The 13,146-nt window shown below is 39.9% G+C and overlaps 5 protein-coding genes across 6 annotated transcripts; 2 read left to right on the top strand and 3 right to left on the bottom strand.

The window, feature by feature from the left end:
• The first annotated feature begins 145 nt into the window (after positions 1-145).
• LOC124342769 lies at positions 146-1,051 on the top strand. Its single transcript, XM_046795926.1, has 4 exons — positions 146-361; positions 421-511; positions 580-692; positions 755-1,051. Exons 1-4 carry the CDS (start codon positions 230-232, stop codon positions 968-970), a joined length of 552 nt encoding a protein of 183 aa, XP_046651882.1. The 5' UTR covers positions 146-229; the 3' UTR covers positions 971-1,051.
• LOC124342777 (lysozyme RrrD-like) lies at positions 1,049-1,767 on the bottom strand. Its single transcript, XM_046795939.1, has 3 exons — positions 1,634-1,767; positions 1,437-1,566; positions 1,049-1,366 (listed from the first exon to the last, which is right to left on the bottom strand). The coding sequence occupies exons 1-3, from the start codon at positions 1,762-1,764 to the stop codon at positions 1,112-1,114; spliced, it is 516 nt and encodes a 171-aa protein (XP_046651895.1). The 5' UTR covers positions 1,765-1,767; the 3' UTR covers positions 1,049-1,111.
• Positions 1,768-2,098: 331 nt separating this feature from the next.
• Positions 2,099-5,762, bottom strand: LOC124342739 (protein phosphatase 1 regulatory subunit 37-like). The gene is made up of 10 exons (XM_046795879.1): positions 5,493-5,762; positions 5,131-5,395; positions 4,958-5,067; positions 4,744-4,890; positions 4,559-4,678; positions 4,336-4,486; positions 4,142-4,271; positions 3,943-4,075; positions 3,213-3,878; positions 2,099-3,148 (listed from the first exon to the last, which is right to left on the bottom strand). The coding sequence occupies exons 2-10, from the start codon at positions 5,384-5,386 to the stop codon at positions 2,891-2,893; spliced, it is 1,971 nt and encodes a 656-aa protein (XP_046651835.1). The 5' UTR covers positions 5,387-5,395; positions 5,493-5,762; the 3' UTR covers positions 2,099-2,890.
• Positions 5,763-6,318: 556 nt separating this feature from the next.
• Positions 6,319-8,548, bottom strand: LOC124342765 (G-patch domain and KOW motifs-containing protein-like). Its single transcript, XM_046795912.1, has 9 exons — positions 8,274-8,548; positions 7,923-8,208; positions 7,757-7,863; positions 7,503-7,686; positions 7,312-7,444; positions 7,136-7,249; positions 6,796-6,965; positions 6,575-6,730; positions 6,319-6,507 (listed from the first exon to the last, which is right to left on the bottom strand). Exons 1-9 carry the CDS (start codon positions 8,426-8,428, stop codon positions 6,376-6,378), a joined length of 1,437 nt encoding a protein of 478 aa, XP_046651868.1. The 5' UTR covers positions 8,429-8,548; the 3' UTR covers positions 6,319-6,375.
• Positions 8,549-9,156: 608 nt separating this feature from the next.
• LOC124342750 (trehalase-like) lies at positions 9,157-12,928 on the top strand. Of its 2 annotated transcripts, none has more exons than XM_046795899.1 (12): positions 9,157-9,308; positions 9,816-9,992; positions 10,056-10,396; positions 10,466-10,611; positions 10,685-10,968; positions 11,033-11,333; positions 11,398-11,588; positions 11,665-11,709; positions 11,779-11,947; positions 12,022-12,052; positions 12,119-12,832; positions 12,889-12,928. In XM_046795899.1, exons 2-11 carry the CDS (start codon positions 9,901-9,903, stop codon positions 12,229-12,231), a joined length of 1,713 nt encoding a protein of 570 aa, XP_046651855.1. In that variant the 5' UTR covers positions 9,157-9,308; positions 9,816-9,900; the 3' UTR covers positions 12,232-12,832; positions 12,889-12,928. The 2 variants fall into 2 exon arrangements, with proteins under 2 accessions (XP_046651855.1, XP_046651847.1); XM_046795891.1 differs by having other exon boundaries at positions 9,158-9,308; positions 9,749-9,992.
• Positions 12,929-13,146: the final 218 nt, after the last annotated feature.

Below are 13,146 nucleotides of genomic sequence, written 5' to 3'. Positions count from 1 at the left end.
AAGGTTATTGAAGCAAATTCATTTCATAAAATTTGAAAAAATTTAATTTAATTTAAATTACTTAATTTTATGACTAATTCTTCGATAAAATTGTATTTTAAAATTTTGATTGCAATTGTTGATTTGGCACTGTTGCTTTTTTCTGAAGTTTGAAAATTCTCTTAGAAACTAGAATCGTCTTGTGTTGTTAAGCCTCTTGTAGTTTGATTAGATTGATTACTCGTTTGAAATGAATTATTCACAAGAAATGTCGAATGAGATATTAAAAATTGTAGAAGAAGCTTCTCAGAAAATTTTGGATTCTCATAAAACCACAGATGGGGATGATTCCATGTCGAGAACAGCTCAGCAGTTTATGGAAGTATGAAACACCTCTGCTTATTATCATGATTCATTCTAATTTTTTTGTTTCGACTTTAGCTGTTTTCAAAGAACTTGACAACAGCCATTGAAATTGCTTTCGAAGGAGATGATGAAGCAGCAGCAGGCACAGAGATGAATCTAAAAGAAGGTAAAAAAGACTTATTTTGCTTTTGAGTATAACATCAACATCTTCCAAGACCAAATTAAATTTTGCAGATGAAAAGGAATACAATGAAGCTATTTTTGATGTCATCTATAAACGATCACAAGGAACCAAGATGTGCAAAGACGTCCTAGAGAAGAAACTGGCCATTGAAAAGAAGGCAGCGGTATGTCTGATCTAATCTTTTATCTGATTCATTGGACTTGATGGTTTCGTTGTTTGTATCAGATGGCTTTGGAGGTCAACCCAGGAGTAGTCAATGTGCAAGAGTTTGAGAGACAGCCAGTACCATACAAAAAAGAGGAACTCAAAGTTTCAACCAAGAAAACTTTGAGCAACATAAAGTCCTCTGCATTTAAAGTGGTTGATTTAAACCACCGGGTGGAAGAACTCGTAGAAGCCGCCAACATTATCTCAAAAGAAGTTGATGCTGTTGAATTTTGATCCACTTATTCAAATTTGTGAATGTCCCAAAGATTTATGGATACCAGGTATTGTAATTAAAATAAAATGAGTAATATGTTGGATTATTTTACATGTGTATTATTAGGGTAGTGTATAGTTGATCAAGTAATTTTTTAAGAATTATGAAAAATAGAAATCAGCTTCCTTTTCACGACGGTTGACGAGTCCCTGGGAAACTTCTCCGTTGACATAGACCCATCGCATGAATTCATCACGAATGGTTGGGTCATCGGGCCAGACACGCACCTTTTTCAAAAGAGTTGAAGTCGAGAAAGCTCCAGTTCCGATGTTGTAGGTGAGAGAAACGAGGGCATCAAACTGTTGTTGTCTCAGAACAACTCCGGTTCCAACTAGTCGGTCAACCTCTGGAGCAAACTTTATTCAATAATTAATTTTAAAAGTTATTCTTTAATTAGTATTTGTAAGTAAAGTATTGCAGACTTACTGATTCATCCACCCAATATTGGAAAAGGTCATCGGCTCCTTGCTGAGTAATGGTGTCTCCTTGCCTAACAGGGCTTCCATCCTGATAGAGGGTGTTGCCGTAACCGATCGTCCAGACTCCGCCAATATCTCTGTTTTATTTAAAAGTTATTGGTTTTAATTATACTTGAAAAGAGAAAGGCATAAATAGAAACTCACTGGTAGGCGACTAGGCTGAGGCCTTCGAATCCCTTGATGAGGTCGTAGCCAGCTTGCGAGACTGTCCTTGCAGCCAACGCTGGAGCGGTCAAGGCCGCCAACACAATCAAGCAACAAACAGCAATCTTCATTTTTTAAATCTGCATTTAAATGCTATTAAACATTTAAAGAGAAAAGAACAATTTTAACCTTACCTTTTGGTTGAGTTGTCCAAAGGATCTGCAACTCTGAATAATGTGGGAACCATATATACTCAGTTAAACATCACGTGTACTAAAAGATTATTTTGAAGTCCAATCTTGATTGACAGCTGCGTATTATGTATTTTTATCAATAGGTAAATATCCAACAATGAAAAGTATACGATAATCGTAAAACCAACAAAAATAACTGGTGCGTTTAACGCCACTGATATTATAGTAATAATAGGACAAGTGCTCACGGCAATTGAATCAACTTTAAAAATCTTTGGCCAACATGTTTGTATTTTTCGAAATGTCGATGAAAACAAATACTGAACATATACACACACATTAATTTTTTGTCTAAACTTTTGGTTTTTGTACTGTCGAGTCCTTTGTGGTGACCAATATAATCGAGGAGCAAAATGATTTTTAAAAATTAAAAAAAAAGCCAAAATAAACAAACAAAATCGTGCGCGTGATGACGTCAATGCCCTGATAAGATATTAAACAAACAAAAAGAGAAATTGGACTCGGACATCAAAACCATATTCCTCAAACGGAGAAAAATGCATAGTAGATTTTGGTTGTTTTTTAAATGTGTGTGAATCTTTCAAAGACGGAAAAATGACCAACAGCAATTTGAAAAAGGAAAAGAAATGGATATAATAATAATAGAATGTTTGAAAAAAGTGCGTCCCGTGAAAAAACAACAGATTTTTATCCGTCAACAACAACAAGGGGGAAGAGCGACGCACTGGCTGAACTACAATGGATGATGTATAACAAGAAGAGGAAGGGATTCATAATTTTTTGGTCAACAACTCGGGGGGGAAGGTTGAATGGCGGAAATGGATATCGGAAAAAAAAAGAAAAGGTATCGAAAAATAAACCACCGGGTTATTTTGTTTTGGTACTGTTGTTGTTGTTGTCTGTCCTCCAAAATATAATTTGTTTAAGTATATGTATAGAATATAAATCTGTGTGTCAACAGATGGACCATGTGTGTGTACGTGTGTGATAATAAAAGAAGAATGGGGAACCGGTATTGTTTTGCAATGAGAGAGGGTGGAGCTCAGGTGGTTAAAACGTCAAAACCGACGATAACTTTGCTGGGAGAACTACGAATGAGACTGGTGTAATCGGCAGTTGAAGCATCTTCCTTGGTGCTATCGGCATTGTTATTGGATGAGTGCACTCCACCAGGAGCAGGAGCAGAGTCACCCGTGTCTGGCAGTTCAATTTCGGGAGTAGTCACAGCCACCGGAGTGACGGTGAAACGGGAGCGAGGGGAAGGTAAAGGCGATTGACTCGGTGCATCCACTCGAGTTACCTGGACAAATTGATAAATAAACTTTGAATAATTTTTAATTAAATTAGCACAGTAGAAATGTCACCTTAAATCTTCCTCCGCTGGGTGAAGGCAGTGGACTGGGTGACGGACTGGGCGAAGGGCTGGGCAATGGACTGCGAAGTTTCCGCCTGGGCTGTTGATCATCTTCTTTGTTATTCAATGGGAGGAGCAGCTGCTTATCGCTCGGCGGGACCAGACAAGTGAGCGAGATTTTACGAGACATGACCTCATCAGCATTGGCTTCTTTATTGTTACTGGACCGCTTGTTGAGATCACTGGGCAGGCTGGACAGAGTGTCACTGTCGTTGGCTTCAGTCTCGTGAGACGTGCAGCAAGTGGCGATCTCTTCAATCAGACGCTGATACTCGGCAGCATTTTGATGGTGGCCGGAGGTAGTAGAAGGAGGAGGATCGATGGGATCCAAGTCCAGTTGGGTGATGGTCGGACAATGTTTGAGAGCAGCAGCCAGGGCCATCAATCCTGCCAGTGCGATCTGGTTTTTACGCAAATCAACCCGTTTCAATTGCGTTCCAGTAGCCAACGACTCGGACAGCGAAATGATCCCTGGGCACGTCAGTCCGTTCTCCTGGAGTCCCAAATGCAAAAGCCAACGGTTGCGCTCCAGTCCAGATGGAATGAGTCCAATAATTCCTTCATCGCCTAATTTATTATGACCCAAATTAAGTGTTTGCAGAGTCTGGTTAGTTGCCTGTTTAAAAATTAAAGCTGTTTAATTATCGTTAAAGTTGTTTAATGTCGTAATTTAAATGTACCAAAACTTTGGCGAGAGCGGGAGACGATTCGTGAGTGATACCGTTGTTCCAGACGACAAGCGAGATCAGTCCAACATTATCCAACAGAGCATCGCAAATGTAACCCATTCCTTTATCTAAAATTTCGTTGTTCCTAATATAAACCCCCCCCCCCCAAAATTATTATCAAAATTTTGTTGTTTAATTAAAATTGATTTACCTCAAGTCTACGTGCTGAAGCGACGAATTTCCAGTCAACAAAATACCAAGCTGTAAGGCGTCGAAAGGCGTTAATTTGTTTTCGGCCAGGTGCAGCTCACGAAGATTCCGGTTCATTTTCAATGAACTTGCTGTTGAGTAACAACAACTTGTTATTGTGTTTTGTTGGTTTATATAAAATTTAGTAAACAATACCGATGATGGCAAGCGACCTTCCGGTGAGACCACAATCGTTCAAGTACAAAACCCTTAGGCGAGAGTTGGATCTCAGTGCCCTGGCCAGTAAAGTTGAGCTGTGTTCCGATAGCCCAACTTGAGCTGCGTCCAGCCATTCCAAACACTCGGTCTATATGTACACACAATAACAAACGTGAGTCATGAGTTAAAAAAGATTGCACAGGAAAAACAATAACCACACCCTTTTGATCATGCGACAGCACGCTTGCCAGCCCCTGCTGGTCATGTTCTTGTTGGAGGCGATGCTCACATGGGTGGCTGCTTCGTAAAATTCGATCATGTCGAACAATGCAATCAGACCCTGATCAGATGGGAGAATATTACAGCATGAATTAAACATTTTTCAGGCCATGTGACGGGACTTACATCATCACTGGAGTGGGCATCTCCAATATCTAAAAGTTTCAGAGGAACATTTTTCAAAACATCCTCCAACGATTCACAGTCATGGGAATTCAAGTTGCGTCCTCGCAACGTGAGGCTGGCCGAGCGTGGACGGCTCAAGTCCAAAGTCTAACTTCCAAAAAGGGAATACATTAGCATATATTTTTTCCCATTTTATGGGTTTGTACCCAATGACCTTTAACTGCTCAATAATGTGCTCAACAGGTTCAGCCTCGTTCTTCTTGCACGAAGAGGTGTACGCAGCAACAATGTTGATATCACTTTCTTCTTCGGTAAGGATACATTCTGAAATAATTTTTTAAAAATTGATTATGCGGAAAGTTGCAATATATAACAGCCTCAATATACCTGGAACGTCAGGAACTGTGGGCTCTAGGTTCTGGACCAACTGGGTCTCGTCAGAAGGGAAAGAAACTCTCTTCTCCAACATCCTGCGTTTCTGCTTGATGCCTTCGAAGGGCAGGTCAGAAGACTCGTCCAGATTGTGAGAAAGATCAAGTTCATTTGGGGTTTCATTTTCCGTCTGACATGCACCTGTGAAACGTAACCTGCTGCTCCACTCTTCAATTTCTTCAGCCATCTTAGAATGAGTAGCGAGAATCATGACCCACACCTGTCAAGAGAAGTTGGACAAGTTGAGAAACGTGTTCGACGCAGAAAGAAGACATATGTTGGCAATAATAAGTCTATATAGCAACAAGAGTTCTTACGAGCGATCACCAGATAACATTTCCATCCAACTGAAGCGAGTGCGTATAGATTTCCCCGATCAAAACCTCGAGTTGAAAATATTATTAAATGGGAGAGGGAATAACATGTATAGAGAATTGACACAGTGACCACGAGCACGACGACAAGCGAAAGGGGTATATGTAGCTTAGCGTTATATGTTTTTTTGTTGTTGTATGGCGTGATAAGTCTCGCAGTAACAAGGCAACGACCAATCAGCTGCGAGAGTAAGGAAACAACTGAAGAGCGGCCCTGTTACTGAGCTGTTACGTAGTCTGCACACAGCAGACCTTCATCGTTCGTTCGGACTTCGGCGGGAGTCATGAGAAATGACCGAGCGAAAAAAGGCCCCCCACTCTCCCCCGTAGGGTGGTAGTAGCCTATACGCTTTTTCTTCGTGAAATAATTGATTGAGCTACGCTGTGTGGGTTCAGTGTACTCTGTACCGAAAAATATCGATGCAAAAATAAAGGGGAACACGCGCGTGAAAGCTGTGTACCGTTACCGTATTCCCCCTATAGCTCGTGTGATGTATTTTTACGATGCCGGTGTTACTTTAATAAGTCCCATTGAATACACAAAGTTCTTGCCAGACTGGCTGGCGCGCCTTGTACTTTCTCATCTCTTTTTCCACTTGAAAAATTTGCATTAGCGTAACGTATCATTAAAAAGGTATAAGAGAGAGAGCTTTCGGCAAACATTTGCATAATGAGAGATTGCTCAACCACAGCTGTCTGGGTCACGTAGCAAATTATGTGAGAGGTGCAACAATGAAGACAAAAAAAGGGGTGAAAAATCGTTATGAAATTAAACACGAATAGCACATTTGTTTTTATTTAAAAACCAAGTCGAGTTATTTTGTTATTACAAGTTGCGCACATCTCCCGTGTATTCGCAAATGTCGTCGTAGTCCAGTTGGAAAACTTCGTCGCGATCCGGTAGAATCTGGACGGTGGCCGTGTATCGTTCCTTGTCCCTTTCAATCACTTGGCAGACCTTTTTATTAAAAAATAAACAAGTTGAAAAAACAAAAACTACATGTGTGTAAATTTTAGCTAACAACCTGTCCTTTTCGTTTGCCCTTGACGACCATGACGTAAGCGGGATCGCTACGCGGAATGACAGTTTCCAATTTAGAAATGTTGACGTTTTCCAAAAGTTTCCCGTTTTCGGCTTTGCAAATGCAATGATTCTTGGAAATCACGTCCACCACAACCATCTGGAATTCATACCAATCGGCGTGAGAGAGAAATTCATCTTTTATTTTTAGGACATTTTATTTACTTTCTGTTTGTAGAATTGGCCGTCCTTGAATGAAGAATCGACGCAGCGGACTCGCAAGAGTGGGTGAAGCCAAGGTTCTCGTTTCTCGTCAGAACCTTTCGACGACCGATTTTTAGAACGAGATTCTTTCTTCTCATCACGGCGCTCCCGACTGCCACTCCGACGACTACCTTTTTAAAATAAAAGGAAAAAATTATTATAGTGGAATTTCATTACAAACTGATTAATTAACAACGGGAAATTCTGACGGTACGAGCTGGCACGAGAACGTCAATGATAAATGAAGGAAAGCGTGACCTTGGGTAGGAGGAGCTAGACAGGACAATCTATCACTACTTACGATGGCTAGGACTACGACTATGCTTCCGTTTCTTTCTGCTCTCGCGATCATTTCTTTCCTTCTCGTTTCGCTCCTTGTCCTGTTTCGTTTTGTACTCGTCGTATTTTTCCTTGTCTGACAAATAAAAGAGATGATTAATTTCAAGAGGAATTTGGCTTGAAATAGATTTAATTTACTCAGAATCCTGGCGGAATCCCGATATTCTTTAGCAGAAACTGGTTTCAGAAAGAGCTCGCTCATTTCCAATTCGTTGCTTCCGACAGCCATCCGCACCAGAGCACGACCAGTGTTTGCGTCCATGCTAAGAACCTGATGAAACAAATTTAGTTATAATTTAATGGCAGATTTTAATAGAATTTTTACTAACTTGTCCATATAAACCTTGATGTTTCCCGCTGAGCAACTGTACATTTGCACCGATAATCACTTTGAGCTCTTCTTCGCCTTCCTTTGGCTTTGTTAAAGCTTTAGCTGCATTTTCTAAAACAGTACGGTCAGCCCCAAGACCAAGTCCTTTAGGCCTAAGTTTCACCTCCATGGGAGCAGCCACTCTTGATTGAAAAAAAGATAATTTGATGAGAATTCAGAACAATTACTTAATGTCAAAGATGGCAATGATACCCTTTTCTAGAGAGACCGATACCCTCTGAGGCTTTCCAACCCATTCCTCTCAACATGGCCATTCCATAGGCTTCCACTGGGATCGCTTCATAATCATCAAGTGTGGACTAGACAGAAATGTCAAGAGTTAATTACATAATTAAGGTGCAGTTGCGAAATTCAGTACCTGATCTGCACGGAGGGAAACATCTACTTTTTCATCTGTTTCAAAGCCAGATGGAACACGATTTTGCATAAATAGGGGGATATCAATGTTGGAGGGTACGCCATTGCCTCTGTTCTCCCAGCCATCAACAGCCTTCAGTGTTTCTTGCAGGATTTCCTTTTCGGCTTGCTTGTCCAAGTCTGATGCTTCTGTGTTCTCGGTTTTGGTATCGTTGCCAGGGGTCCTCCACCGATTCTTTGTTATAAGAGGAATAACCAATTCCTTTTTGGGTGCTTTTTTGATGGATCTAAAAAAAAATATGCCGAAAATGAATGTGAAATGAATATTTTTGTGGCGGGAAAAGCAACATACCCATTGATTTTGTTGTGCTCGACAGTTTTGACGAAATCAGTCTCTTCGCGAGTTTCCTGAGTCGTATCCAATAGTTTCGACTGAGTTAATTTCACGTTATCATGTTTCTTTTTTGAACTAAAGGCAAAAGACACACCAGGCTTGGTTTCCGACATAATGACACACGAATACGTTAATATCAAGGATTTGCTTTTCGCTCAGAAGATGTCTTTATGGAAACAAGTCAAACAACAAAAAAGGGGGGGACGCAAGCAGACGAAGATTGGAAAATCAAATCAGACAACTGCCGTGGATTCTGCGGTGGTATTGGTAGTGGTACGCGTAGCTTCTGCATAATTTTCGTGTAATTAAAATATCTAATTAATTCGCTAGGCGAAGGCGATATTTCGTTGTTTTAATTAAATTGTCTGAAGGAAAAATTCAATTATGTTACTAGGCAACTGATTTGATTTCATCCTGCCTGATGCTGATGCCGATGCCGCCAGGCCACAGCCGGTTGTCTAGTGCCTACTTGACTTTGATTAAAATGTAACCGAGTACGTAATTAAAAGGAAATGGGGCACGAAGATGAGAAGATGATATCATGGGCTCATTTTGTAACTGCCTGTAGCGTCACGCAATGGAGATGCTCGCATCATATTGACAAAGTTGTAAGGCTTCATCAAGAATTGAGGTCACTATAGATTGATAGTGATGCACGTAGACCAAGTGACATAATCATGTGACACAATCAAGTATTTATTTAATAAAATCGAACGACCGGATCCTCGTTTTTTTGGTAGGCTGGTTCCGAAATTGACCAATCGTAACCTTCGGTGTAATCTACCAGACACTCGCTAGATGTCTGCATCGGACGAGTCAAGCAGACGACAAAATAAGCCTCTAGAACAAAAATATTTACGCATTTACGAGCATCGACGATATTTGTTCATTCCAAAACAACTACGTACTGCCATAGAGTGTTGGGTTTGATTTCGTCATTCACTCCTTCCTCTATGGTACTACTGACACAGTGCCTGTGACATAATTCCAACAGTATGTTATTACAAAACACATTTATCCTGACCTGAAATTTATTTGTACCAAGTGTCTTGCTCCCATTTCTAGGAAAAATAGGGTTAAGGTTACTCGACAATTTGTTGCTTAACTTGGAATAGATTGGCTGTTTTCCCAAATAGTAGTTTATTTTTAAAAAGATTGATTTCATTTTGTTCAAGGTCTCCATGTAGCCACAGACCATATAAAAGGACAACCATTCGAGGTTGTAGTAGTAGTAGAATAACCCCAAGAGACGATCTTTCTAGTCTGTAATTTTTCATTACGACGACGACATTTCAAATCTTTTACCAAATTCAGAAGGCCGACAATTTAAATTTTGTAAAGTCACCTAGCGTTGTTTTAAAAGTCCCCGTATACAACAGGTAGTAAAAAAAGAAGAAGGGCGTCGATTTACCCTTTCTTTTCTCAATTATAAGGGTCATTGACGTTTGTTAACCCCCTTCGATTTAAAACGGTGAAAAAGAGAGGTCTTTTACGGTCAAGGTCATCGACTGTCGTCCGCCAAACCGAGGAGCTGCGCGTTCGACCAACTTGTTTGATTTCCATTTTCGCCAGTGCATTCTGAACAATGGTGCGACTCGTACGTCTTTTCTGCTTGTTCATCTCTTCTGCCACTTTTGGACTTGCCCAAGTTCAATCTCTTCCTCCGCCATGTCCAAGGTAAATTTCATCTATTTCTCTGTGTGTTGGCAATAATTAACCTTTTCGTGTTTCTCTATATAGTCCCATTTACTGTCACGGTCCACTCTTGCACACGGTTCAGATGGCCAAATTGTATCACGACTCCAAGACTTTTGTCGACAAGAAATTACGTTTCGACCCAGAATTAGTTGCAGCCAATTTCACTCAACTGATGAACCTTACAGACAATAATCCATCCCAAAACGATCTCGTCATCTTCATCAGTCAACATTTCGAGAGTGAAGGATCAGAATTTCAACCGTGGGATCCTTCCGATTGGCTCGACAGCCCGTCATTCCTTCAAAATATCAACAACACACAATTGAGAAATTGGGGGAAAGAATTACATGGAGCCTGGAAATTCCTAGGCCGACAAATTAAAGGTATGCAAATTGAATTACAAGTTTTCCATTTTTTTTTAAATGACATTTTTCGTCATTGTTATATAACAGATGACGTCAAAGAACGCCCCGAGCTGTACTCGATGATTTATGTGCCTCATCCTTTCATCATTCCTGGAGGAAGGTTTCGTGAAATTTATTACTGGGATTCTTACTGGATCGTCCAAGGTCTTCTCATCTCTCAAATGAACCACACGGTTGGGTCTAAATAATTTTCTCTAAAAGTTTAAATCAATATTGACAAAACTTTTGATTTTTTTTGTCTATTAGGTGAGGGGAATGTTGGATAATTTCCTGCATATGGTGGATGTTTACGGCATGGTCCCAAATGGCGGTCGCATCTACTATCAGCTGAGGTCGCAGCCCCCAATGTTGATTCCCATGGTGGATCGTTACATCAACGCCACTGGGGATGTCGAATTTCTTAATGGGCGGTTACATCTCTTGGAAAAGGAATTTCAATTCTGGATGGCCAACAGGACAGTCTCCGTCAAGGGACACACTTTGGCGCGATTTAATGTCGAATCGGATGGACCACGACCCGAATCTTACATGTAAGAATTCCTTGATTTAATTCGTTTTTAATAGAGGTTAAATCATTTTTCTATCAATTCCCAGTGAGGACTTTCATTCGTCTGCCCATATGAGTGAAATCGATCGTCAAGACTTTTACATCAACATGAAATCGGGAGCTGAATCCGGTTGGGATTTCAGTTCCAGGTGGTTCATTGTAGACGAAGGTCACAACGAAGGAAATTTGAGCCACATTAGTACCCGCAACGTCGTGCCGGTCGATTTAAATGCCTTTGTTTGCATGAACGCTCGAATGCTTTCGGAAATGTTCCGTAAAGTCGGAGATGACCGAAAGGCTCAAATGTATCACGACAAGTACATCGAGTGGAAAAGAGCCATTCAAGCGGTTAGTAATATTTTCATGTTTACCCAATTAAATTGATTAATTAACTTTTGATTATTTTTTCTAGGTGCTGTGGAATGAAGAACAAGGCATCTGGCTAGACTACGATTTAACTAATAATTTGCAACGACCATATTTCTACGCATCGAATATCGCTCCGCTATGGGCCGGTTGCTTGGATCCCACTCCATCCGGTGGTGTGGACTCTGCTGTTGTCCACAGAGTGATGGATTATCTGGAGCACAGTCAATCTACAAAGTAATAATGATGATGTTGATTATTATCGATGTGTTTGTTCACGTTTTTCTCGACTTTTCGATTTTTTTCTTTTTAGATTTGCCGGAGGAATTCCGACTTCCATGCAACACACTGGCCAACAGTAAGTGTCTTATTGACCCTACGGTTTATCTACTGAAGCCTAAACAAATATATTTGCCTTGTTTTTCAGATGGGATTTCCCTAATGGGTGGCCGCCCCTGCAACACATGTTGGTTGTCGGTCTTGAAAATACCGGTGACCCCAGAGCCAAAGCCTTGGCCTTTAATCTCGCCCAAAAGTGGCTGATTAACAATTACGATGCATATCAACAAAGTATGCCCAACGCCATGTTTGAAAAAGTACGTCTAAGATAGTCTCTAATTTAATTTAAACGGTTCAATTTTTAACAAATTCCTTTCCATTTGTTGTTTAGTATGACGTGACTGTTGTTGGACTACCAGGAGGTTAGTTGAATAACACAATTAATTTTATTCAATACCCTTATTAATTTATCAATTTTTGAGGTGCAGGTGGTGGTGAATACGACGTTCAGCTTGGCTTTGGTTGGACGAACGGTGTCATTTTAGATTTCCTGCACATTTATGGTGATCGATTGGTGACTGAAATACCGAAAAATACTTAATTATTATGTAACTATCTGATTTCAGTTTTTGTGATGAAGAGAAAGAAAGAAAACCACTATGATTGTAAAATTTTATTGACTATTTTATGTAAAGTAATTTCTTTTCTGTTTGGTTAATTTCCCTGTAATCCTTGTTACATAATTTGCATTATTTTGTGTTCCCGATCCTAGTCTCATCGCCATATTGTACATGATTTCAATTTCTGTAATTTTTCTTCTATTTTTGGGTTTAGAATACAAATTGTGCACTTACAAACCAACTAAATAATGAATTAATTTACAAATCAAAATCATTTGAATATTGCGCCAGAGCCTTTAAGTAAATGTGGCAACGTTCAAAACGTGATAATCGTCCAAAATGTAACATCAACGTCACTTCTTCAAACCGGTTTTGTTAGACGATTCAAAGCTTTGTAACAACAAGTGGCCGCCAAGATGTTGGAAAAATTAAATTCTTGTGGAGATGACTTTATTACTAGCTATTTGCATCCTTTATTTGGTGCAAACAATGATTCAGAAATGTTTTCCCAAATGGTCTGGATTTCATTCTTCTACACCCTTAGTGTCGCTGTTAGTATGGCCTTATTCCCAGCACCATATGGTAAATTTAGTAACTTGTTTTGAGTATTATCAAAGTAACCATTTTTTTCATTAAAGGACGATACAGCAGCTCAAAGTATGGCTTCCTGCTTCCTGCGAAAATCGCTTGGATAACTCAAGAATCTCCATCTTTCATAGTGCCAGTCATTTTACTTCTGACTACATCTTCAGCGTTTTGGAATTCCACAGTGAATAAGATGCTCCTGATAGGGTTTATTATTCATTATGTAAATAGGTAATAGTCTTTAATTATTCCTTGTTTACTCAAGTTCTTTTTTATTGACCGAGGTTGACTGTATCTATTTCAGGAGTATT

The sequence above is a fragment of the Daphnia pulicaria genome, chromosome 1, assembly GCF_021234035.1.
Source record: "Daphnia pulicaria isolate SC F1-1A chromosome 1, SC_F0-13Bv2, whole genome shotgun sequence".
NCBI lineage: Eukaryota > Metazoa > Arthropoda > Branchiopoda > Diplostraca > Daphniidae > Daphnia > Daphnia pulicaria.
The sequence above is the reverse complement of the archived record's forward strand: the minus strand, read 5'-3'. Positions and strand labels throughout refer to the sequence as shown.